Here is a 27,147-nt window from a genome sequence, read left to right on the forward strand (position 1 = left end):
TCACTAAATATATTCATCTTTCCGAGTAAATTTGAGGGCATATCATTCTTTGTTCCTCAACAATAGAGTGGAGAGAAGATCATAAATACTGAATGACTGAAACATGACATAGGTCTTGACCATAGTGTCAATCTGCAAATAGTTCATGTGCTGTTATTTGTGAGCTCAGAGGAGCAACCAGTGAGAAATGTAAATTCAATACAGGTATATTTTCAATTTCTTGTAATGGATATTAAAGAGCAGATATTGCTTTATACTGTGTCTTAGGTTGTAGAGAAAGTAAGTACCAAAAAGTCTAACCACTGGGACTTTGACCTGGAATTTTTCTGCAAACAGCTTTTCTTGGAATTTATAGAATAATTACAAATATTTGAGAGGCTATTAAACATGTCAATAGGGAACATCTTGGTGATAAAGAATGGGTTGTGATGGAAGGGACCTTAAAGATCAGCTAATTTCAACCTCCCTGCCATAGACAGGGGCACCTTCCACTAGATCAGTTTGCTCATGCTTACCAGACTTTGTTATCAAAACAAATAAATAATACACAGTTATGTCTTGAAAGTGGACTGTTATTAAAAAATACCTAGTAACTGAAGTTTATGTAAACTGTATTTTGAGTAATAGACACATTGCTGAATGTTTCATAGTACATCAGAGCAACATGTTCTAAGGTGATGCAAATGCTTTGCAGATTATAGAAAATTGTTCCAACTGTAGGACAGAAATAAACCTTTTGTTGTCCAAAACCTCCTCTAAAATTTGTAACCAGGTTATCTCAAGTTGAGCAGTAAGAGAATAGTTATTGATAGCTCTTTGTATGAGGGCTACACAGAAATATGTCAGTAGATAAAAATCCTTCCAGTTTGCCAGGTTGCACATAAATAATCTCTTGACAATCAGCAAAATCTTGCACATAGCTTTTTGTGTTTTTTATTTTTTTTTAATCCATTTATTTTGTATTAGCACATGAAATATGTTGGCAGGATACCAAAAGTAAGTAAAGGCTAATATCACATAGTTTAGTGGATGTATAGCTTTTGAGGCCAGAAAACACTATTGGGAAGACAAATCACATCAGACCCATAATTTTTTTGAGCTATAAGAAATTGGTGTTTTGCAGTGAGAGGGAATCCACTGAATTTGTGTATGTTGTTTCAAGGGATAATTATCCTACTTGCCAAGAGTTGTTGCTTCTTACAGACATTGCCTGGAGGTCTGTGTTTTATTACTGTTTCATTAAGTGATGCCAATAAATTTTATTTATACTCCTTTATGTGTGTTTCCTATAACCTTAGAAACAAATGGTGTTGCTTGTAAAGAATCTGAGTGGTGCAAAAAAGAAAGGAAGCCTTGTTCACAGAAAGTTGTGCAGTAATCACCTGCCAGCATGGTGTAAGCTTATTGTAGACTTTTGCTGACCATAGTCAGGGTTATATTGCAAATAACAATTAATCAGTAATGATATTTTCTAATGGAACTGGTGGAGGGATTTCCCAAACATTCTTCCTGTTTGTCTAAAATTGTATTGTCTAGGTCCAAGGACAGGCTACTCCTCACCTTCAACTAGATGGCAGTAATTAAGATTTCGGTGTTGGTTTTGTTGCCCCCAAGTGTAAATATGCAAAAGTCATCAGTGCCAGGAATTTCTGCCCTTCTCTCTTGGACACTGCTGAATATGTGTGTTGGTTTTATTTCAAGATGACATACATCTGGGAATTTCTGGAGGAATTGTTCATATTGTTTCATCATTTGTTGAAACCATTAAAATATGTTGTTTCATACTTTATATTAGCACAGTAAATGGTATGTCTTGTTTTAAAAGTGAAATAAACCTTGTTTCCTTCTCTTTGACAGGTACTTGTATCTACTTTATTTCAAATACCCAGTTTCAAACTGTTGCAAATTTCTCAAGGTGTTTAAAAAGTGCCTGTCATGTTCATATGCAAATTTATTCACTTTTCTATGTGAATTTAATGTAGGATTTAAATTGAGTGCTTTGAGTGCACATTGGTCAAAATGTGAAAGCAGTGGTTTCTGCCCAGATGTCAGCAAAAAAGTGACATCTATGCTTTATGTTTGCAGAATATGTACAGAAAAAATTAAATACAGCTCTTGGTACACACTATCAGGTACTTTAGTAAACAGCTTAAGAGTACTGTCTGTTCCTTGTGTAGCTTTTTTCTGCTCCTGGAAAATAGCTTGCCAGCCATGTAGCAGATATTTCATCTCATACCACAACAAAGCAAGAGTTATCAAGCATCATGGTGTTGTGTACTCAGAGTAATAAGTGCCTTTAAAAGTATGTTTTTCTGCTTTCAATATGTCTATGTCTTTTGCAAATTCCCAATATTTAGTCTTTTGCAGCAAGTCTTTTGACCCAAAGCAGAAAGCTAATATGGTTTTCCATTACCAGTAAACAAGGATATTTTTGTTTGTGTTACAGGAAAATGATGAGCAGCAGTCCCAAGCTTTTCCACCAATGACTTCTACATCAAGGTCACCGCTTTGCCTGCATAAACAATCCCCAAAACCCCTCTCTGATAATACCAGGGAGAGTCGTACGGTGCACAAAGCAAAAAATTCCCTAAATGAACCAGGATTATCTGAGCAAGATGAGCAAAAAGAAAACTGTAAGGTGCAGTAAATCTGACTTAGTCACTACTCAGAATAACTGGTGATCAAAGCCAGTTTGTAAAATAAATATCAGAACTATATAGAGGGTACCATTTTCTCTACAGAATAATGATATATGGCTTCTGCAGAGCTTCTTTGTGAATACTTACTAATACCAGTAGTCACTCAAACTTGTGAAATAATAGTGAAAAGATATAATTAATCTTTTTATAGAATCACAGAATCCATTATGTTGGAAAAGACCTTTGAGGTCATTGAGTCCAGCCTATGATCTAACATCACTTTGTCAACCAGACCATGGAACTAAGTGCCACATCCAGTCTTTATTCCTAAACCCCTTCAGGAATGGTGATTCTACTACCCAACCTGGGCAGCCCATTCCAATGCCTAATCACTCTTTTTGTAAATAACTTCTTCCTAATATCCAGCCTAAATGTCCCCTGGTGCAACTTGAGTCTGTATCCTCTTGTCCTATTGCTGGTTCACTGAGAAGAGACCAACCCCCACCTGGCTACAACTTCATTTTAGATGTAATTGTAGAATTATGATTGTAGAATTTTCTGTAAATACCACTTTATAAATCTGTTAAAAAATTAAACCATAGAAAAAGTGGCCTCATGTTGCCATGTAGTTAATTGTTGTCATTTTTATTGTGTACCAACGGTTGATCTACAAATGGAAAATAGACTCAAGTAGCTAAAAATACTAGTTTCCAGGGAAAATGTGGCAAACACTATTGGATAATTCAAAATGAAGCAGTGACTTCCTTTTCAAGTGCAAGACAAAATGTAGAACCAGATAGAAGGTGCATCCAGTGCAGGTCTAGTGTTCTGTATCTTGGTATCCCTTCTTCCTGATGGAATAATACTGTGCAGACAGGGGTGAGAGATGATTCAAACAAAGCCAGAGAGGACTGTGCTTCCCTGAAATGAAGCATCTTACAATGTACTTCCCTGGCTGAAGGTTGTGTGTTGATCTTCACATCTGCCAAATGGCATATGGCCAGCCAGTAATGAGGGTGAGCACTTTGCACCAGGCCTGAAAGGACCCTGTAACAACAGATTTGTTCTTGTTCTACCAGCAATGGCTGTCTGCTGCTCCTCTGCAGGTCACCCTTCACCTTGGCAATGCTTAACCTCAATGCTTAATCTGTCTCCATTAAAATCACTGAAGACCTGTGCCTGATTAATGAGAGGAGATGTGTTGGGAAATGGTCAGATGTCAAGAAATATCTGTATGGAATGCCCTAGGTTATCAACTTTTTCATTCAAATAGCATTTAAGATTCTAGTATCATCAGTAAAAGAGAAATAACTCCACCCAGGTCACGACAGTGCACTTGAATTTAGGATGATTTCTTACAAAAATGCTCACCCCAGCTTGTGGATCTTGCCCAGCAGCACAGACCAACTTAACACTATAGAAAAGGGTGACATCATCCACATCAGTCATTATCCATCTAAACAAAAATTACTTTCTGGTAATACATATACTCACCTGGCTGGCCAGATATTGGGTAAATCAAGCTCCTGAACATGAATAGTAGTGCCCTAGAGCTCAGAGATACACAGCAGAGAGGCATTTTCACATTGTTATTGTTGCTATGTTAGAAAGATATTGTTTCTTCTTTCAACAAAAATGTGTAATAATGTTTTCTATACCTTGAAAAAGATTCCTTAAAATAAGAGACAATACTTCTCTTTCAAGTTGAACTTTCAAAGTATAATGATACCTTCTACTTCAAGCTTGATTTTACCCTCAAAGCAGTGGTTTTCTCTTTTTACATGTACATATCTCCATTATTCTGACTTTCTTACTGTATTGTCTATTAGAATGCAGTTTAGGAGAAAAAATCATCTACTCAGCAGTCTAATCAAAAAATCTTTAAAGAAGTTCAACATTTGTATCAAATGTGTAACAGTGTCTCAGGCAAATGGAAATATTTTTCGTTGTTCAAAAAATCAAAATCTTTCACAAAGATCTATAGATATTTTGTATAAATCTATAGCCACACAAGCTATCCTTCAGTAGATATACCTGTGCTTGGGGTCACAGTAGTAGATCTTCTGGCTTTTTCTTAAACATCTTAAGTTGTTCATTAACTCAGGTAATTAAAACAATCTTTGTGGCACTATGCCTAAAGACATCTTCCAGAGAGACTAAAAGGGGCCACCTCAAAGGATGCATTTTATTGCCTCATCTTGTGTCAGGATGCCATCAAAACTCATAAAAGCTAAATTATTTCAGACCAAGTTTTGTATATTGAAATTAATTAGGGATCATCTGTGGAACTGCACCAATTAAAAAAAAAAAATCAGTGTCTTGAGGTAGAAGCATGAGTATGAAGTTTTGGTAGCTGATAATAGAAAAAACCCAAACAAAACTGGTGTGTTTTATTTATCCAAATCATTGTTTTTCTATTTTAATCTGATGCCTTGAAAAGTGTCCCACTTGGAAAAGAGTGTGGAAAAAACATCTATCTTTAGAAAGCTGTCTAATCTTAACCAGACAAAATTGAACCATGTTATAAAGAAAGAAATGACTATCATCAGAAAGCATTGAGACTTTAGTTGTTACATATTTTCCTACTTGGCTGCATTTGTATTTTATAAGCCTTTAGATTTCATTAAGTGTGAAATGTTTGCATTTTGAAAGGTTACAATGTCTGGGTTTTTTTAGCAACTAGTATGTATCAGAGTGCTGGGTAGTTTTAGGTATTTGGTGTAGATTAAGATTTTAAAGAGGTCTTAAATTAATGCCTGAATCTATTGAAAGTGGGGTTTAATATTTTACATTCCATTGCAAACTGATGAGACTTCAGTCTCAATCCACATAGGGAAATTCTGTCAAGAACATAATTTCCAACCAATCTGGATATCAAGCATGCAGAGCAAAAAACCAGAGTGCCCCATCAGGATTCCTAGTGGGATTGCATAGGATGTGTTTTGTCATCTCTGTAATGTGTGAAAGGACACTTGTATGTGGCTTTCTATTCTGACTGTGTAGGTCCTGTAAAAATGTCTTTGGTGCTCTGCTGTGGTTCTTAGCATGCTAACCTGGTTGTTGCCATAGTGATACTGTGTTACATCACAGGAAGATGCATTAGCTGGATCTCTTCTTTCCTGTTTACCCAGGGTTTACAATGTAATTGGTGTAAAATCTAGTTTGCTGTGGTTTTTGCATGCTTCCTGAAATGCCCAGAGCTGTACATTAAAAGCATGTTGCAGGAATGCTGGCATCCTTCTGGCATGTTCCCCCACAGCTGATGGAAAGGTCTGGGTGGTTTGTGATATTCAGCTCTTCCTTCAGACTTTGAACTATTCTTCTCATTTTTACCTAGCAATGAAAGAAAAACATAAGAGGAAATTTATTTGTTGGCTGCTCTTCCTGAATTCTTATTATTAAGGGCCAATATTTGAACTGATATCTCAGGTGTCATAATTTTAAATGTTCCCAGAATTTAAAATGCCAGATCCTGTCCTGGCTTGTGGAGCCCACTTGGCTGCAGGGATGATCAGGAGTTCTCTGCACTGCCCTGCAGTTCCACCTTTGGGGACAGTGCTGCTATTCCTACGTTTGTTGGCTCACTGGGACCACTTGGAAGAATCTGCTCATCCTGTGAAAGGGAGAAATGGAGCTGAAAGAAGAATCACACTCTCACTATCCAGCTAATTTTGTTGGTGTGCTCTACAGTTAATGCAAATTAATACACTTTTAAGGAGAAAGAAAATTACCAGGGGGAGCAGTGATTAATCCAAATGTGCCTGGTTTCAGATGTGTGTATTGGACAACAAAGCAAATAGTGCCCTAAAACCTTGAAGGTGATGACACAGAAGAGTGCAACACACACCTAATAGGAAGCTTCCCTGTGTAACACATGACAATTTCCCTCTAGACAGGGAACATTGCTGAGCAGTATAAACACTGCAGGAATAAACAAAACTAGTGCCACTCCATGGCTCAGGTGCCAGAGAACACTCCAGATATGTCCCAGAACTAGTTTCAGGTGCCATGTTCTTTCTGTTTGAGATTTCAGCTCTCTAACCCTTAAAATAATTCCATCTCCCTCTGCTTTGGCTATCTTATCCTAAATAGCCACAAATTACAAAAGGCTGTCAGTAATTTTCTGCAGAAAACAGCAATTGAAAACAGCTGTTTGAACTTAATGATGTTGATAACTGGATGCAAGGTGGACTGTGGGTGGAAGCAGACTGCAAAAGCAGTATTCAAAGACAACGTGGATTTGTTTGATATATGGACTGGTCTATTTATAGTTCCAGAGATAAGATGATCTCTGTAAGTATATATATATATATATAAGAGATATAGATATTCTATATTTGTGTGTGTTCATGTTTTTCAAAACACTTATATGCACACCCAAGCACTTATTTCAGTGTAGAGTTCAGAAACTCTATGGAACACAGAAAAACAGGATGTAGCTATAAAACAGCTAAATCTGTTTGGCTTTTTGCATGGTTTTATTCCTGGAAGCTTTTTTAACAGCAGACAAATCATGATCTCTACTGACAATACAGCTGTTAAAATACTTCAGTGAAAGGTCTGATGGGTGCATAGAAAAATCAGCAGCTCTTTGTATTTTGCTTTTCTGCTACTGTGCTTCATAAATTAAACAGATGGAAGCTTAGTGAGAATCTGCTCTGTGCTGGATACAGAGGTTCCTTTATTTCAGGACTCCTTTTTTTAAGTGGCCTGCTGAGTACCACATAAAATATAGTGTAAATACATTTGATCTTCTGAAGGAAGATTGACTTTTTCATGAAGACTGTGTATCCACATCTGACTACTGATTTTTTACTTTTAGAGGCAAAATGGGAAGTTGGAAGTTATTAATTGTGGTTGGGGAGTGCTTCAATTTTTTTTTTTTTCAGTTTAGAGAAAGGGAAATGTTCTGTATTCTTCTGACCTCAAGTTGAAAAATACTCTGTTTTAGGCACTGTTATTGATATTTAAGCTTATGTGTAGTTTTAGGCACTGCCTGGCACTGAGAGATTAAAGATTTTAGTTCTTCTGAGGGGAGCATAATTTGGATTAATTTAATTTTGGACTAACATAATTACCTTCAATCCTGATCATAGAGGCTAAAAGTAGTAATGGAGAAGACTGATACTTCATCCTATGGGATTTTTTTTTTCCTCTTCAATGTCTTGTGAGCAATTACAGAGGAAAGAATTATTTTGTGATTTCCAGATCTCCTACTTGTTTAACTGCTTGTTTAACTTGGTTAGCTGCTCTTTTACTTCTCTTTTTATGTGAGTGTTTGGTGTCTGGCTCCTGGTACTATCTCAGGCCAGCAAATCTGCTGTTGAGACAGGTAGTTACACATGAAAGTATTAGTTTACATCAAAGAATCTAAATAAGAACCTCCCATGAGGTACACATCCCCTTACACCAAAAGTATGAGTGGGAAGGGTACCAAATGGTTTGTTCAGGTGTCTCCATCCCCACTGCTGACTTCTTTGACAAAGAGGCACTCTTGTGTTAAAAGCATCATTTTAATGTGCTTAAAAGGACATGTTGAAAAATGTAAGGTCAGTGAACCAGCTGAAAGGAGGACAATTTAACCTTGCCATACAGCTCTGCCAGAGCTTCCAAAATGTAGCTGAGTTTATAGGTTTATAGAAATAAACAATGGGGAAACTAAAGTCTTGTCTTTGCTTTAAAGCTGATGCTTTGCAAAAACACACAGTCAATCTAACCTGTTGTAGATCTGGTGCTGGAATAGCCACATTCCATACTCAGATAATTGGGAAAGGGTTGTACCCTGCTGTAATGAGTTTTAACATAGAAAAACAAGTGTTAATTCTTCCCCACTTGTTTCTTATCCAATATCTCTTCATCAGCAGGGAAAATGGGGGATTTTACAGTCATTTTAAAGGCAATTCTCCTGGGCTCAGCTACCACAGTTGCTATTTCTGCATTGCTGTCTAGGGTACATTGAAAAAAATGTTGATGGGAATGTAAGTGATTGCTGGCTTGCTGTAGCAGGCAGGAGGATTCCACAAATTCACAATGTCCCTGTGGTACACTGGAGACACTTCTATAAATTCAGTAATGCAGCTATGATTATTCTTCTCCTTGCCTCCCAATTAACCAGTACTGCACATATTGTTCCCTGTCAAATATCTGATTTTGTCAGATGCCAGAGAGCAGTGTTGTTCTCTTTTCAAATTGCTGGTTTGATTTCTGGCAGTACTTGATTGCTTTAAAATGTACTTTCTGCATCCATTTTCCTCAATACTTAATTAACTGGAGAAAACTACTGAAATGAGGTTTCAGTTAAGTAGGTGTTTCACTTCTGTCCCTACTACCTCATTCATTTATTTCCTCTAGCTCACTCAAGTCTCAGAGACTTTGTCTTCCATTTGCAAGGAATTTTGCAGTCTTGATTATCTATCTTTTAGCTAAATTCTCCTGAAAAATCCCATTCTAGAAGATGCAGTTCCCATCTACATTAAACACCAGAAAAGGCTGGAAACAAGCACCTCTTTTCCAGGTCACAGCTGTTGCAGCATGAGCAGTGCTTTGAGCATCTTCTGTTGCACTTCTATGCCTTTACAGGGCTGTCTTGGACACCTACAGTGCAGGTAACTGCTAGAATGCACTTGGTTCTTTATCTGTCTTCTTTTGGTGAGCATCTTCTATGGGAAGTGCCTGCCTACAATAAGATCCCATGGAGTAGTGCTCCATGGAACACACAGCATAAAGTAGCAGCAAATTAACCTTTTCTGTGTGAGAATAATGTGGAAGACTGCTATATCATAGCTTGGGACTGCATGTTAGCCCAAGGTTATGCCTTCCCTGTACTCATAGGTACCTCATAGGTAAAACAACAGCTTGAACATCCAGAATTCACTGGAGCAAAACAGGTGCATTTTCATATTTTGTTTTGACCCCATGTGATTCTCTATTTCAGCCTTACAAAGAGCCAAGACCATTGAAATAAAAAAAAAAACCATCAGAGATCCAGTGTAATCGTACTGGGAGAAGGGAAAATGGTGATGAAATACGAGTCAGCAGCCTGGATTGCAGGTAGTTAGTAAGCAAGGAAACAGCTCACCTATCTTGAAAAGGACAAGAGTAGATTCTGAATGGCACGTGATTGCATAATAGACTGAGAGCACCTGACCAGTGTGGTTTGACTTGCTGAGACTGAGAAAATTATTAGTATCACTGTCAGAATGAATCAAGGGGAAAATGGATTGTGGTTTAATCAATTAGGATTCCTAGAGCACCCTCACTGAACTTTGCTTTATTAAGAGATGACAATCATGATGGCCTCTGGTCTGTGGAGGAAGACCTGTAGGTATTCATGGCATGGAATGGAGTCTGGAAGCTGTCACACAAAAATGGGTAGACTGAGGAGCTTACTGGGAAACTTTTATAACTCTGGTTCAATTTGAAGGTTATTACAACAAGCATTCAATCTTGACCACTTTAACAGAAATGTAGTTGTTCTGTTGAAATGTGTTAAAGATAATGGACATCCTCCATGAGCTGGAAACAGAAAATGTCCAGTGCTTCAAAAGAAGTAATTTTGTAACTGGAATATTTTTGTGTTTAGAAAATATGAAAAAAACCTCCTTGTGATAGGGATCCAGTGGATTTCTTCATGCACATGCTTTGTCAAACTGACTGAGGAGATTTGCAGCCTTCAGCATCTTTTTCTTTTGAGAAGTTTATGCCTTTAATGTCTTATGATAGAAATTAAGAAATACCCAATAAAGTGAAAAGATCAACTTTAAAATCTCTTCTATGACCCTAAAGAAATTTTCACAAAAATTTCTCAATGAATATAAAAGTTATTCAAACCTATCTGCAAGGCTGCTCTTTGTAAATATTATAAGGTAATTTTATATCTCCTGTGTTCTGTTTTGCTACCTGGACTGCTAAAGTGAATGTTCAAGAAAAGGGAAAATTCCAGTATAGCAGCCAAGGCTGTGGAAGGCTGGGAAGTGTGAAAGTTTGTGACCAGCACAGTGCTGAACGAACAGATTGGATCTTGTGAATAACTAGGTGAGTGAAGTATGTTTTACCTATGAGAGTTTTTCCTTCTAACCTAATTTTAAAGCTTAGTGGCCTGTAACAAAATCATGGTGTGGGTTAGGCTTGGTTTCAGTATCCAAAGTAAGCAATGCAGGTATGAAGAATCTATCCTACATGTGTCCTCTGGTAGTGAGGTGGTTCATGTTTGCATGCTACTTGTCCAGTTTCCCAGTTATCTTCATGTTTGGAAACTCTGGTTTATATAGACAGCTTGAAGAAAAGGGTGTTTGCCCCTGCAGGAACACCACTGAATGAGCACTTTTAATGGGATGAGCTCTGCTGTATAAATGGCCAGAGCAGGCAGTGAAATTAAATTCAGAAGAAATTTAAGAACTTGAAATTAAACTATTCCTGCTGGAATTTCTAAAATTTTGCCAAGATAGAATATTCCTACGATAAGTCACATGGGTAAGAGAACTTGTTTCACAGGTCATTTCCCCCTCTTGTATGTGATAGGGCCACTGGGTCAGTACTGGTTTGGAAGAAAGTTTCCACATACCAGATCACTGACATTTTCTGTTGTGAGAAGAGTAAACTTGGGTCCTGTGCTCATCTCAGAGCAGTCATTTTCATTTTTCCTGGTTTACTTTAAAACTTTCCCATGTGCAGTGTCTAATTATGGTCCATTACAAAATGCTGTATTTAAATGGTAACAGTGCACAGGGCTGGAAGGGACTGTTGGCAAGTTGCTTTTTCACTTTGATGATTAAGCCGCTAATTATTGCATTAGCATCCCAAACCACAGTCATTTGTGATGTGTCTCTTCCTTAGGCAATCCCATGAGGCATGATGGGCTAAGTAGAAAGGGTATGGCACTCTGAGAAGGGAAATGGCCAAGAAATGTAGGAGATAGTGCCAGGGATTAAGCAGAGGTTGCTTTCTCCTGTATCTGCTTCAGTGTGACTCAAGGTAGTGCTGATGTGTGGTATATTAGAGAGGTTTTTTTCCCTTAGAAATATAAAGATTTCTAAGGGAATAGACCTTTTCAGTAATGGCTGTGTAACACCCTATGACACTTTCTGCCAGGTCTTATCACTGAGACCATACTTGCACAGTAATCAGAGAAAATTATTTTATTTGGTTGAATAAAGTGGCTTTTCAGCTTTCACACCACTGTGGTGTTCAGCTGCCTATGTTGTTCTATGTACCTGTCCTGAAATGTTTGGTAACACTGCAGGGTGCCATTTGTCAGATGCCTTCCATCTTCCCCTCACCTGAGATAAAACTTTTGGTGTCATTATATTGTATATTTTTTGAAAATGAACACTTTATGATCCTCCTAAAAGCAAAGGCATAAAACAAGTGTAAGATATTACTTTGTGTCTTCAGAAGCTTTTGGTTTTATATGATAAAATTCCCAGAAACAAGTTACTTGGAACAGTTTGCTCATTGGAAGACTGATGGCCACTGGTCCCTTACCCCTGCAGGTGCTGTGTTACTTTCCCATCAATTTCCTGGAATGATGCACTTACAGATCCATTTCAGTGGCTATTTCAAGCCCAGAAGATAAGTTTTCTACTTTCCTGGATTATAAGAGCTACCCTTTTACTTGTACCTCTTAGCAAGAACCAGCATTTTTTTCTCTTTAAGGAAATATTTTTTATGGAATTGATAGCTTCTCAAAATGTATCTGAGTATGGATCAGGTTCTGCAGCAGATAGGTTATCCTTGCACTTCTAAAGGTATAAAACTGATGGTGGATTCAAGAAAGTGGCTAGAGAAAAAAACCCAATTTTTACAAGATTTCTTGAGTGGAGACCATTTTGTTACTACAGAAAATGGGGAAACCTGTTTTCTCTGTGAAAATTTGTTGGAAAAACTCTTCAATTTCTTATTTGTGTGGTAGGAAAAAAAATGGTTCTACTCAATCATAAAAGAATGTTTGAATATCCAGAGCTGGCCAGGTGAAAAGAGACCTCAACTGAAAACTTGTAAACAGACTATTGAATGCACTCTGCAGAGGCAGTGGAGCAGTGTAAACAGCAGAAATAAATGTTGCTGGAAGGGCAGGTGCATGCTTTCTCCTGGGCATGCTGTTTGAGATTGCATGTTCTAAAGCAAAAAAAAAAAAAAAAAAGTTATCTGTTCCCTAATTGAATTAGGCAACTAATTGCATTCTTCTTTTTCTTAGTCCCCATGTAACATCCCATTAAGTGTGTGACCATTTCCCTGGAAAAGCAATGGTGCTACTGTCTTTCTCAAAGCTGGAGAAGAGGCTGCAGGTACTAGAGCAGTACCCACTTGAATTCCCAAGTAAGTGCTGAGGATTGCTTAGACATGGTATGTGGACAAACACAGTTGGTGGGTCAGGCAATACATTTGGATGGGTTTAAGCACCCTCATGATGTTTAACAGGCAGTAGACCAACCTGGAGGTTGTTTCAGGGAACAGATCTCAGACACTGTGCTGGAGCAAATGCCAGCAGGAACTTGGAGTGTTGGTTTTGGAGAGCAAGTACACAGAAGAGCAGAGCCCAGAGAAAGAAGAACCCAAATAAAAATTTGGCAGGCATCCAGTGTGGGTAAAAAAAAAAGACATTGCAAAGACCTTGACATGTGTTTCCATTATATTATTTTGTCTATCTGGTCCAGAAAGCAGTGATAGGAAATAAAAAGAGTTTGGTTTGAAGACTACAAAAAAAAGAGAAAAATGTATTTTTGTCGGACACTCACTATGAAATTCATTTCCATCCACTGGCCAAGTCACTTTTAAAAGCCACAAAGTGATTCAGCTTCCATTACTTTTCTTGTGGGAACTGTGCCTGGTCTAATAAATGTCACTGCTCACAAGCTTCTTGTGGTGTAAGTTATGCTTACACTTCTTAACCTTTCCAAAGAGCACTTCTTGCTCCTGTGTGTGCTGTGTTCTTCTATTATACAGTCGTAGTTTGGTTCTTTTTTCTTTCATTGATGCATGGCTAAACATGCAAATACATGACTAACAATAACCTGTACATCGGTTCTCAGCCAATTTTATTCCTCTTTTCTGAGTTTCTTTAAAATTTTCAGTCAGTATTTTTGAAGGGGAGGACACCAGGCTAAAACTCAACTCAGGTGCAGAACAATGTGTTCCTAGATATCAAAGGTGTTGCAGGGGGACAGCAGAAATCTGCTACTGCTTACAAACTCATCCTTCTGGAAGCAATCATGTACCTTCAGTTTCCTCTTAAAGTATATCAGGTATATCACTAAGGCAACAGTTGACCTTACAAATATGCTCAGCATCCTCTAGTCAGATGTAAAATACATATCTTCTCAAATTGAGGTGCAGCTGCTGATATTTTCCCCACAAAAACCAACTTAAATTTCACTAACTTCAACTCAGCTCATTCCCTAAACACTTTTTACACCTAATGCCTGTCAGTCCAGCAACTAAACAGTTACCAAAACACTACCTCTCCCCTAATTGTAGCACTTTAAAAGACAAAATAACATTCTGCATTCTAATTATTTTATAATTCCTTTAATTGTTGTTTATTCAATGTGCAAATCATGTGTGCAACTCCCACATGCCTAGTGTTGAAGGAAGTATAATTCTAAATGGTTACAAATTTGCAGAAACAAATAAGCCAAGGTAGCTAGTTTAAAAGCCCCTCTGACAGTTTCTCAGAAATGTTCCCACCTGAGTCTGCTGCAGCAATATGAGCTTTAGAATGCCATCTCCAAGTCCTTGACCATGAAACCTTTGGATCATCAGACCCAGTGAAATGTCTTTTTGTGCAAAGACCATTAAAGTAAGATCTAGGGGGGAAATCAAGCATCAAAACCCTCTCAAGGCCAGAATTAGCAGGCTCAGTCCCTGTGGGATGTGGGAGAAGCACGGGATGAAAAAGCTCCATGCCCCAAGCCCTGTGCACTGAGCAGAGCCCCTCCAATTAGCAGTTGGCAGGCAAGGCAAGGAGGGCTGTGAATGAACTTCTGTACTCTCTGTGGAGCCCACAGTTCTGCAGCAGGCCCTTGGGAATGTGTTTTTACCTCTTTTTTTCCCCTTTAATTCAGAGTCTGTAAAGAAGAAGGAATTTATATTATCAGTGCCTTTTAAATCAGTGCTACAGCCTCAGTTTGCAGTGCTCGTGTCCCCTGTTTTGCTTCTACAGTCTAACCTAGAGGAATTAGTTCAAAAGCTCAGTTGAGCCATCTGCTCATGAGGCATTGGATTTGGGTCCTGTCAGCTTTGGAGTCTGCCTTCCCCATTTCATGGGCAAGTTCTTCAACCAAACTGGGGTAACAGCAAAGACAATGGCAATGCCACCACTGACACTTTCTCTGTGAATGACTTTTAAAAGGAATGGTTGTTGAAAGGAATTAAATGTCTTTCAATTTTTTTCAAAGGGCACTTATAAACTCTTCTCTCAGGAGAGGGGTCCAAACCCTGGATTAGTACAGGCAAATGTGCTTTTTCTCATCCTAGATAAGGTGCCAGACTTGCAGACAGGAGAGACAGAACTCTGGCTGTGTATTTTTGCCTGGCATTTCTTATTGTTTCTCCGCAGGCCTATTCCTTCTCAGCGTGGGAGATATCTAGACAAGCATTTTGAGGTGTATAATTCTCAGCAGGCACCACCTGGGGTGCCTTAATGCTGGACTTAGAATTTTACATTCTGTTCTGGCAACCAAACTCCTAAATTCAAGATATTAAATTGCAGTCTTCTTCCCGGATCTAGTCATAGCCTCCAAGCCTGTTTTGCTGGTCTATTCCAGAAAATAGCAGCCACAGCAAAAAAGGGCAGCAGCAAATGTTGTGAACAGGTTTTATGTAATTAAAGTAATTCTGCATACTAACTACAGTATCTGTCTTTTAGAAATATTATTAGAGCAATACACAAAAATGTACGGAAAAATCTCTTTACCAGCCCTCCATGAAAAACACCCTTATTGCTGCCTTGGTAAGGGGAAATTCTCCTTGCTTTTTATTAAAATTGTGTAGTAGTCGATCTGCCATAAATTGTTGCTCAGCATTGATGTACAACATTTCTACTGGAGATGACAGAATATTTAATATTAGATGCTTTTTGCTCACCTCATCAAGGTTATGCCTCTTACTTTTAATGTGCATTTGAAATACATCTTCTAATGCCCTTAAAAAAAGAAAAAGGGAACATCAATGAAAAAACCTCAACTCTTCAAGGTCCATATACTTTCAAAATGAAAAATACCTACTCAGCCTGTTTTTCAGCCTGTTTAAAATACATCCCAACCTTTTACTTTTGCTCCATCCCCTCCCCATCCGCCTGTAAGTGGATTTAAAAACTAAAATCTTAAACATTTGAAGGTTGTTGGATATTCTCATTCCAAGTGCATGCTGTTTGGCAGGAACTATGTTAAGAAAAGACTTCCATGTACATAATTCTGATTTCTTCTTGTACTTTTAATAAAAATACAGGAGTACTGGTGCTTGCCATCACAATGTAGTAGTCACCCTCTGTGGTTTGCTGGGGCCTAAGTCTCTCTTGCTTCTGCCAAATTCTGTCCCACCACACTGACTGAGTGAAACTGCTGGGGGTACAGGAGTGCTGGGCAGCACTGCAAGCAGCCTCCTAGGTTCATTTATAACTCTTGTTCCTTTGTCCAATATATGGTGCTACTCAAAGAGGGCTTTGGAAATTTTTAGACTGAAGGTCGTTTGCATGGTCTCTTTGTTCTTGGGTCTCCTTTTCAGTAATTTCTTAGGAAAACACCACAGGTTGGGCTTTTGTGCTCATAGTTTGCTTAATAGGTGTACTAGGGAAAGGGAGATGTGTTCAGAAAGTTCTGTCAATAATTTTTTAGAGCCATGATCAGCTATGAGCAAAATATGTGTAAATTAGTAAAATTTGAGATCTATCTGACCAGGGAAGTTAGGTCTCCAGGTTCTGCAATCATAATTAAGTTTAACCCAATGTTTGCATTTTCAGCAATGTCTACAATGAGCTGGAGGGCTCAGCAGACCTGGTTTGGTTTTATACTGCATATTGGAATTGAGAGGGCATTCACAATTTTATCTCTGGAATACTGGCCTAAATAAATGGAAACTTTAAAATGTGTTTATAATATTAATCCTGCAGGGTAGGTAGCTAAGGCCACTGGTTGTGTCTCTTTCCTAGTTAGACATAAAACAGATATATATTCATCTTGTGCTTTAAAATGAAAGGATATTATAGGTTGTTCACTTTTCTTCTGCAAAGCAAGCAAGTTCTGTTATCAGAGATGAGCCAAGAACACAATGGATGCTTTTTCATATATTTTTAGTAAACTTTATTTTTGAGGGAGAAGTACACAGGATCTAAACTGCCTTCCTCTAAAGCCAGCAGAGTAGTCCTCTCACCTGTTAGGCCTGAGCAGGGGCACAAACACACCAACCCTTAACTTTCTTTTACTGTTTGTATGGGCTGGTCCCATATTTGTGACCTTTTCAATGTAAATAAAAGTGTCTTTCAAATATGCTAGTGTTCCTCCCAGTGTATCCAGAAAGTTGTCTTCTAATTTGGACCTTATGTTTGTCTGAAAACTATAATAACCTAGAAGGAAGGAAGGGAACTCTTAACTGATTAATCAGAAAACAAACGACTTGTGTTAATGGACACTTGGTTTTTTTAAAGGGGCTTAAGAATTCTAACTCAAATCCTCGAAATTGAAAAAGAAATACCTCGGTGTCAGGTTGAGCTGGATTTATTTTGGGGGGGTTGGCACCACTCTAGCAGCAAAGCACTTAAAATCTTAAACACTGAGGTAAAATCCTCTATCAAAGGAGTTCTTCCAGTTAAGATGCAGGCAAGAAATTGCTCAGGAAAGGGGCAGCCAGTTTTGTCACTTTTAGCATTGCTATAAACAGCTCTGTGGTTTATCACAGCTGCATTTAGACACGAGCAGCATGAGGTGTGTTTGGCTCTAACCTTTATGTGTGGATCATTAACTTGAGACTGCACATATCCTAAAGAAAGCAATCATTGTTTATTTATTTTGCTTTGATAGGAGGGAGGAAGAACTCTAAACACAGATTCTTGCTCTGATAAAGTTTTGCTAAACTTTTGCATGGAAGACTCCATGGGTTGCTAGCTCAAGTTTGGCTGGGAACTGGAATGAGACAGTTGTAACAATAATATCAATCACCATCCTGTGTAAAGGAATGAGCTTGAGAACAGGGTTAGTGAATATGGTATTTCCATGTTTCTACTAGAAGTCAGTGGGAAATATGAGGCTGGCTGAGAATATTTTCTATTCAACTACTCAGTTTAGATCATGACTCCCATACAGTGCAGTCACAAAAATATTCATCCAATTAAACTGAATCAGAGTTACATTGCTGTCATTAAAACCACCAATGCTTTACACTGATTTGTCAGAATTTTGTTTCTCAAAGGAATAGATATTACAGGCAAAGCACTTACTCTTTTTGGTAACAACTTCTAATCAAAATATCATTTGTAAGATCCTGGAGAAAACAAAGGTACTCTTCTTCTCTATAAAAACACACAAGCTCTCAGTGTCTTTCTTTAATATACATGGAATACAAATAAGGTTTACAATACCAACTAAAGAGGCAGTAGTTTTAGAGTAATTAAACAGAAGTGCTTAATCTATTTACTAGTCTGCATTTTTTATTCATCAGGCTTATAAGTTTTAAAATAACTGATTTTGATAATTCTGTTAATCAAGTCCCAAAATATTCTAATCCATTAATTTCATTAATCCAGAAGATCTATGTCTTTTGTGAATAATCAGTTAAAAATGTTTCTAGTGAACAAAGTGTAGGTACCAGAAGATAATTTTAATTTTATTTTTTTTTTATTAATTAGTCTTAACACATTTAGCTTGCCTGCAGTAAGAGGGATGGCATGACCCAGAAAAGCTCTTCCAACTTTCTGATCCCACATTTCCCAAGCAAGTAGCTGAATCCTGTATTCCCAATAGAATCCCTCTACTCACTGCATATAGCCATTAGTAATAGGCTCTTGTGTTGTGTTTTCAATTTTCCACTAGATTTCTCCTTTAATATTTTGATATGAAACTTAGAAATACTTAAAAGGGACAAACATTTGACTTACACTTCTTCAAGTTGTAATCCTGGAGAAAGTGGCATATCAGAATCATGACTCCACAATTCAGGGTTCTGCCACAAATATGAAATGGAGAAAAAAGTAAATATTTTTTAAATTTTCTTCGTATTATCATTGTTTATTTCCATTCAGAGTACCAGGGAAATCATCTGATTCCACTACATATCAAAACCACAACTGTATCACAGTCCAGCTCATGTGAAATAAACATTTTGGGTATCAATCACTCATGTAAATAATGAACAAGTATTTTTGAATAGGTTCATGTCAGCAGAAATGGAAATCAGCTTGTATAACCTGAGAGAAATGATGCAGATGTAAAGAACATCAGAATTTCTGTCAAACTTTAAATTCTTTGCAGATTCCATACAAATACAACAGCATTTTCTTTAGAAGGACATGTAAAATCCTTCTGAAAGAGGACTTGGAAAATCAGATCAGGTCATCAAATGGGAGTAAAACCTTCTCTTGCTGTGGTTCTTTGGCTGAGCTATGTAGAAATTCAACAGGGCTTCTGTAAAGGGGCATACGGGCCAAGGAATTATACAAAACTCCTCTATCATGCATGGCTTTGGCTATTATTAAGCAGCCCTTATTTTTAAGTGCACTAAAATTTCCTAAATCAATCCACCACTCATCTTGAAAATCCAGATGACTAATGGAGTGCAACTTCCAGACCAAATCTTGCATGGAATTCAAGTGACCATAGACTGAGTGAGCAGCATTTTGTCTGGACATTTCTGGGCTCCACGTTATTATTTGGATGGAATGAAAGGCTATAAACCAACCAAAAAAGCAAGAGTTCGGTCAAGCAAGAAAGAACTCTGCTTTCAGAAGAGCAGGTTTGTGTTGGGACACAGTGTTTTCCTCATCACACAGTGTCTCATTTGTGTTTTTCAGAAAGACTAGTTCCTTTAGCTGTCCCTGTTTTATTCACAGATACCTGTTGACCCTATCTAGCCCTGCATGCTGGATTTCTCAATTACAACCTTAGCAACTTCTCATAAGATAGTTGAATATTTTGGTTTTGCTCTTAACAGAGATTCCCAAAGATACTGAATCCATTATCCATTTCATTCCCATGTAACCAGGACAACTTTTGTGTATGAGCAGTGTTTTCTGCTCTTTTTACTTTGTAACACAATGGGTACACTAACCTCAACTGGCTGCTGAGTGAAGTGAGCAGAATGTGGTCTCATATGTGCATCCTCTAAAAATCTGAAATTTAAAAGCACAGTGAGAAGCAGTTATGATTCAAATGATGTGTTTGAAAACAAAATTGTGTAATTTTTAGCATTGGTGTCAGTACCTGTGCAAGCCTTCTCTCTTTTTGTTGTTGATGCCTGCTGATTTAATTGATGGCCTGCCTAGGGAGGAGCTCCTTTTTCTGGAAGGAGGATTATAATACCTGTATTTTACAAGAAAAGGTTGATGTGATGTCTTCAAGATCCGAGGGGTAAAACACTGCTGCTTTTCTGTAAAGTAAATTGCATGTTTGTCAAGGAGGTCCCCAGAGTAGGTTTTATGACCAGAGTTTTGGAAGGCTTTCTTCCTGTTTTGACTGCCCAAAGGCATGTGAGGCTGCAGGAGGAGTGTAGCAGATGATCTGTGGGCACCAGCACTGTGAACTGGCATCTGAGACAAAGCACACAGAGCAGTATTTGGGATAGTCTTTCTTGCAGCAGGAGCCAGCATCAGAGTCCTTGAAGTGAGCTTCTGACATGATGCAGAGAGGGGCTGCTGTCTCTTTGTCCTGGGATAGTTGCTCTGACCAGACAGTGGGTGAGCATTTTCCAACAGTGCCCAGTTTGTCTGTAAGTTAAAGAACAAAACTGACAGAGAAAATTACACAAAAATTCACTAGAGACACTTCTTCCTATTTTAAGAAATTTTAAGAAACTGTTTTCAAACTGTCTCAGTTGGCTTTAAGAGGTGCAATGGACTTGATCAGTTCTGGGAACCACAGCTAATGGTAAAGCCATCCTGCCACTGTGCTTGAGCTAATTAACCAATCCTTTAGCTAGTTTCCTTTTCCTTCCTTCTCTTTACTAAGCTGAGGTTTCTAATAACAAGTAGTCTTGGGAAATTACAGAAATCTCATTTTCCTTGCCAGGGCTGACAGAGGTAGAACAGGAGACTTTTTCTTCCTTGGACATTGTGTATTATCTCCTATGGAATTGATGACTCAATGGCAGTCTCACAGTCCTCCCTCAATGATATCTTCTGTTCTCTCTCCTTGTGTGCCTGTGCAAAGATGAGCATGGCATCATCTCATGAGTTTGAAGTCAAACAGAGCCACTGCTTTCCTCACAAATACCACAAGTGAAATTTTGATCTATTGTTTTGCTATTCTGGGAGAAAAGCCTATACAAAAATATACAAAAAGCCTAACAAAATAATGCATGTTTCAATTGGATGATGTTTGCAAACAACACAATTGGAAATCTAGTGGTAAACCCACTATGATTCTCAAATTATAGAAAGTCTTGCAATGTAAATATAGTCTGCTGAGGAATTTTTGTCTGAAAGAGACGCTGGACTATGGTAGGATGAAATGTTTTGCAAAAATTTGTTGAGGTGAGGTCCACTGGCAGAATTTGGTAAAGAAAAATCTACTAACATTAATATGAGGCTGTCCAGTTTCTGATATCTGGCAGAATATGAAGAAATAGAATTAATTACTTTAGGCTCTTGGTTTTGCCAATTAGTAATGTTCTAAAATTCAGGGAATATTGTAAAACAACTCAAAGTGTGGGAATGCACAGAAAAATACTGAAATTTCATTCTCTTGAACACATTTTAGTTACATTCACACAGCCTTAACGTGGGTACCTGTCACTGTAGGCCACGTAGGGATAGAATGGTTCAGTGGGAGGACAGGTGCCAGGTGGCAAAACTGAGAGTCAAATATTATCTCTGCTTGACTAGACTATAAAAAGCCACACTGAACAAACCTGCACATAACTGCTGTGCTACAGGCACTCCCCACACCCCCAAAGCACAGCAAAGTAAGGAGAAAATGGACTTTGACACGTGGGTCAACACCACCTGTGAGACAGGTCCTATGCTGCCAGAACATCACATACCTTCTGCTGGTTTGGAGAAATACTTCTGCACTTCACTGGTGAGGCAGGAAGACCATGTACAAGATCCTTCTTGTATTTCTCAAGGGTTTGAATTAGTCTGTCTCTTTTCTGCTGGTCCTTGTCTGTACAGGTAAATATGAAAATACAATCTGTTCCTGTTAAATCAATGATCAGGTCATAGAGTATCAATTTTCATTCTTCTTTTTGGATGCTGAAGACTATTCTGTCTCCTCATCTTAATACCAAGTAGCAAATAGAGAAGGCAATCGTTCTACCTTTTGCAGCTACCTCTTGCTGCTTCTGTGCTCAGCACACATCTTAATTTTAAATCACTCAGACAATCATTAATGAGCTACTGGAGGGATAAAAGGGCATGGTAACATTTTGTTCCCACCCTGTGTATCCTTTCCCTTCCTAGACAGAAGCTGAGGCAGTTGAGTAAGGATTCAAGTCTACATACATACTAAGAGTTGAGTGACCAAAGTCAGGCTGCCACTGTGGTGTGTGCAGACTGCAATCCATTAGAGAAAGTCCTCATTCTGCACTGGTCAAACTCAGGCTGAGAAGAGTAGGGTGACCCTTTTATTAGTCCCTCACACAAAATGAACAGAAAGAGACTCAGCCCTTTGGCACTGGACAGAAGCTGTGGATGGCCAATCCTGAAGTGTCCAAGGCCAGGTTGGATGGGGCTCTGAGCAATCTGATCTAATGCAAGGCATCCTTGCCAATGGCAGGGGGATTGGAACCAGATGATTTTTAAGATCCCCTTCAACCCAAACCACTCAATGATTTCTTGACATTCTGATCTTCCTGAAAATATGCAAATGAGAGTAGAAATAAGAACACTTATAATCATTATTGCTATATAGCATATTATATACTTTAATATGTAATATATGTTAAGTATTATAAAATAATAATATGAAATACAGGGATAGGAAGCAGATATGAGTTACCTGAGATGATAGAAGCCCACAAGGGCATATTTATGTATAATGCAAAGCTTCTCACAATTAATCATCCTTTGTCAGAATCTTACTTTTAACAATGCAAACAGGAATGATGCGTGACCAAAATTTTCAACTCTTTTTACCTGCTGTGTTCCTTCTATGCACAGCTCTGAGAGGAAGTAGATGTTGATGGGCAACAACACATTTCTTTTTGTAGAGATATTTAAAAAACACCCTCCCCCTATCCACTTCTAGCTGAAATGAGGGACTCACACAAAATACCAGTAGGAGTTGAAAATGCAGCTCTGTGTCAGAATTTCCTCATCCTATGGAGCTCTTGCACATGCCAATACTGCCAGGGAGGCCAGCAAAGAAATGTGTCCTGCTCCCTTCCCTTTGGTTGCAGCTGCAGATGCTACACAAAGATGTAATTCTAGAGAGCTAGAAAGGCCTCAGGTGGGCTGGTGAAATACAGCTTCTGTAGTGTGATGATGCTTTGATTAATAATGACTTTTTCCTGTCAAAATCTACAACTGGTTCATGATCAGCCCAGGGTCCTCTTGCACTGCTAATGTGGCAAGAGACTAAAACTTGCCTTCACAATATGCAATATTTGACTTGCCCTCACAATAGCAAATTTTTTGGTAATGAGAAGCAACAGCTCCTCTGAAGGGGTTAACTGCAGGCCATCTCCCTAATAACATCACAGGATAACACCTGAAACCTGGAAAAGCAGCACTTACTAAAGGTTTTGAAGAGGGAGATGCACCAACCTGTATTTGTTTATATTGCAAATTTCTGAATTAACAGGAGGGTTATAGGGTGTTAGTCTTTCAGTACTATTTCTTTTGGAAAAGAAACAGATGCAACTTTTTGAAAAATAAAACAAAACACTTATATGCTGCTCTAAATGAGTGGCTCCTCCAAAGTTTGTTAGGGGTCTTACATGGGGCATACTATCACAGAGCCTAAAATGGCCTCAAGGCTTGTTCTTTTCATTGAAATAAACAGATTTCACTGACAGCTAAAACCAATATATAGTCTCCCGAGGCATGTAATCTGGCTTTCCAGTCTTGCATAGACATGAATTCATAGCATCATCCTATTAAGAAAAACATGTTGACAATGCTAAAGCCTATTTGGATGACTGGGAAGCAGGATTATACAACTCACTGGAACAAATAACAAAATGTAGTTGCTCAATCATGCTCATGCAGAGATTAATACCTTCCCCGTTTATCTCGGTTTTCACGGGGCCCAATCAAAGAACCCCCCCTCATTCTGATTAAAGACTTTACATTCTGCTGTCATGTGAAAAATAGCAGGCAAGGCAGCTTGTGTGGTGTCTGTGCAACAGTGGCACCAGTCAGGGTACCAGGTTTCTTTCAGGACTTTGCCAATGGCTTGGGAGACCTCAGGAAAAAGTGACATCCGTGCCACTTCTCCCTTCTGTCTGGGCACAGGTGAGGCAGGACAGCTGAGCCTCCAGCAAGCCTTGCCAAGGGCAAGAAAATAAAATGTTCCAGGTCAAAGAGCCACAGGTTTTAAACAACTTTTGTCTAGTATTTCACTGATATTTTGACTATAAATACGGGTTATAATCATGCCACATGGCAGCAAGCCTATTAAAATACATCCTATTCCAGTGCATTATAGTTTTATGTTTTGAGGAGTTAGCAAAAGCTCCTGGGCACAATATCTCATAGCAACTCTCCCTCCCCTTTACTGATAGTTTCACGTGGTGGGTTTTGTATGTGCCACGGCCAGGTGAGGCTCACTGAGGGGTCCTGCAGCAGATCCTGGGTTGCTGACATGTCTGCTAAGGGATTTACTTGCCTAAACACAATCCAGCCCCACTCTCCAGTTTCTCTGTAGGAGAAAACAAAGGAGAAACAACAAAAAGCATTTGGAGAAAGGCCCATTATGCCTTTGTCCAAATACTTTTTAAAAACTGCAATGACCAAGAACAAAATAGAAAATAGCATGCACACTTTGCATGATGCTTGGATTTTTTTCTTTTTCTTTTTCTTTTACAAAAGCAAAAATTAACCCTCCCTCACCTTCTGATCTCAAGTCTCAGCTGAAGACTTAAAGAACTGGCTGAACTGCTTCTCAGGGAATAGAATCATGTAATATGGCCAATGCAGGAGTTATTTAGGCAAATGTATTCACCAGCCTTTCTCTTGAGCTCATTTGCTTGCTAATTTATTGTCCTGCCTACTGTGGCAGGCATTAATTTATCAGTGCTAGAGTGCAATTCCACTGGTACTTGTACTGGTATCTATACTTGTCAATATGACAAAAGTAGAGAAAATAAGAGGGATTTGGTTGTAATCTGGTTCCTGTAAACCACAGAAAGATCAGATACTATAGTTTCCCACTCTGTTTTTCTGGCAGTTCATGTTGCTTGCCATTTGATGAAACACCTTGTCTTTCTTTGCTGCTGTGAGGAAGTCCTGAGTACAAAATGAGTAGGCACAAACTTACCCAATATAGTAGCTGATATTATTAGCTGATAATATTGGTTGATCTGAAGGAAACAAAATTAATCTGAAGTTTGGTATTTTTAAAAGCCAGTGCCTTTTACTTCTACCTATCTTTATCTTATGTAGGAAGAATAGTTGTTAAACACCTTAGATTGCATGCACAGCTGCCTCCTAAAATACAAAGTTATTTTTGGGTCTAAGGCAGAACATTATGGCCCAAGTATAAACTTGGGGATATAAAAACAGAAGAGGCTTCCCTTAAGTTGTTTACCAGATGTTACAAAACTCAGTGATTATAGTTAGAAACAGAATCCACACCTTGGCTCATGCCTTCATTCTTGACTCAGAGTGGGAATTCTTGTTTAATTCCTACCAAGAGTTTAAAAACAGTTGGCTGATGTTTAATTCCTGATGACTTTTGAAACAACAAGGAAGTTTCAAAGGACTGTGGGGAAAAGAGAATAGCAAAAGTGGTAAATGAACTCTGGGCTAGTATCAATCCTGAGCATAACAACTGAAAGGCTGTTACAAGACTCACTTGAAGTAAGTAATGTGAGCAGCACCAGTCAAAAAGGTTAAACACAGAACATGCTAACTAGATAAGAAAAAAGGAGATTTTGATTGTGGTTACATGGGCTAAAGGTGTTTGTTTAAAAGACTTCTGTAAGCTCCCTAAGTTTGTTGTGTATGTTCTGCATGGTATTTTGACTAAGAAATTAGAACAATATTACAGGTGCTTACAAAATGCTGAACTGGGACATCTGAAAATATAATTAGCAGGTGTTTCTAAAGCAAGGATCACTTTTGATATTGTAATATTAAATTATTTCTTTCATTTTTCTGAAAGAAAACATAAAATCATTTCTCATAAAGTTTGAATAACTACAGTTTGGGAACTCATAAATAATGAAGGTGTGGCTTACTGTAACAAAGTGATGTGCATATCTCAGATGTAGGGGAACAGCATCTCTTTCAGTGTGGATAATGGAACACCTCCACTGTGAAAAAGCAGGCTCTTACCAAAAGAAGGAGAGTCTTATCTGGAAATTAGTGTCACTAAAAAAAATCCATACCTTCTTTTAGATAAACAGCTGCCTGTAATTTCCCACAGCAACAGGGGAGTCAAAATTAGTGTAATACCACTGCCCATAAAGAGTGGAAACCTCAAGTATAGGTACAAGGAGCCTTTACTACTGCTTCCTTAGTTGCTGCTGAAATTATATATCCTACTTAAAAACTTTGCTACTCAAGAGGCATTTGCAAATTGGGAAGGATACGGAGAAGATCTGTAAGTATGATCAACTCTGGAAAACATTGTTTAAAGAGTCATGTTTAAGGAGCTGAATGCATTTAATTGTGCAAAAGGATGGTTAAGAAGTAACTTTATTCCTGCTTAGGACTACCTATAAACAGAACAGAAATTAAACGATACAAATGCATCCTAAAGGAGAGGTTGCTCATTGCTCATTGCAAGGTAAGTTAGCCTTTGGAATACTTTAATGAGAAGTGGGATGTAAATAAACATGGTCTGGACATTTGAACCCTTTCCCCAAAACTCTCAGAAATAGCAATGAATGCAGAGAATTAAGGAAAAAACGGCTATATAACCACAGCAGTTTTTTCTTGCTGTGCCTATGAAACTCAGAGATATGTGTCAGTCATCACAGATCACCTACCAACTTCTCCAAAACATAATTTTTTAATCAATTTTTGCTGCTATTTTTAATTGATGTAATATTAGATTTTTGGCCAGTACAATACACAGGGATACAAGGAAAGTTACTCACAAAGTTCATATCTATGGGTCAGGTGTCCAGATGTCTGCACTGCTAACAATTTGTCTGGTGGGGGAACTGCTTGTTTTGGCATTTCAGTGCAAAGAAGACC

At 38.3% G+C, this 27,147-nt stretch overlaps 2 protein-coding genes across 6 annotated transcripts in view; one reads left to right on the top strand and one right to left on the bottom strand.

Moving 5' to 3' along the window:
• CENPF (centromere protein F) overlaps window positions 1-3,784 on the top strand; it is a 47,787-nt gene extending 44,003 nt beyond the window's left edge. The window contains exon 20 of the mRNA XM_079298849.1: window positions 2,447-3,784. Within this exon, the coding sequence (XP_079154975.1) occupies window positions 2,447-2,647 (201 nt within the window). The 3' untranslated portion in view covers window positions 2,648-3,784. The remainder of the gene's footprint in view (window positions 1-2,446) is intronic.
• Window positions 3,785-4,312: 528 nt separating this feature from the next.
• Window positions 4,313-27,147, bottom strand: part of LOC306798659 (spermatogenesis-associated protein 7-like) — a 37,073-nt gene continuing 14,238 nt past the window's right edge. The window contains exons 4-11 of one of the 5 annotated variants that reach the window (XM_079298855.1): window positions 21,825-21,946; window positions 21,359-21,388; window positions 20,048-20,550; window positions 19,896-19,956; window positions 18,727-18,791; window positions 18,070-18,141; window positions 15,723-15,780; window positions 4,313-5,972 (exon numbers count right to left, since the gene is read on the bottom strand). In XM_079298855.1, the coding sequence (XP_079154981.1) occupies window positions 5,847-5,972; window positions 15,723-15,780; window positions 18,070-18,141; window positions 18,727-18,791; window positions 19,896-19,956; window positions 20,048-20,550; window positions 21,359-21,388; window positions 21,825-21,946 (1,037 nt within the window). In that variant the 3' untranslated portion in view covers window positions 4,313-5,846. Of the gene's footprint in view, window positions 5,973-13,868; window positions 14,705-15,722; window positions 15,781-18,069; window positions 18,142-18,726; window positions 18,792-19,895; window positions 19,957-20,047; window positions 20,551-21,358; window positions 21,389-21,824; window positions 21,947-27,147 lie in introns of those variants that run through there. The other 4 variants (XM_079298857.1, XM_079298856.1, XM_079298858.1 and 1 more) reach the window with 4 other exon arrangements.

Source organism: Erithacus rubecula, assembly GCF_903797595.1.
Source record: "Erithacus rubecula genome assembly, chromosome: 2".
NCBI classification, from domain to species: domain Eukaryota; kingdom Metazoa; phylum Chordata; class Aves; order Passeriformes; family Muscicapidae; genus Erithacus; species Erithacus rubecula.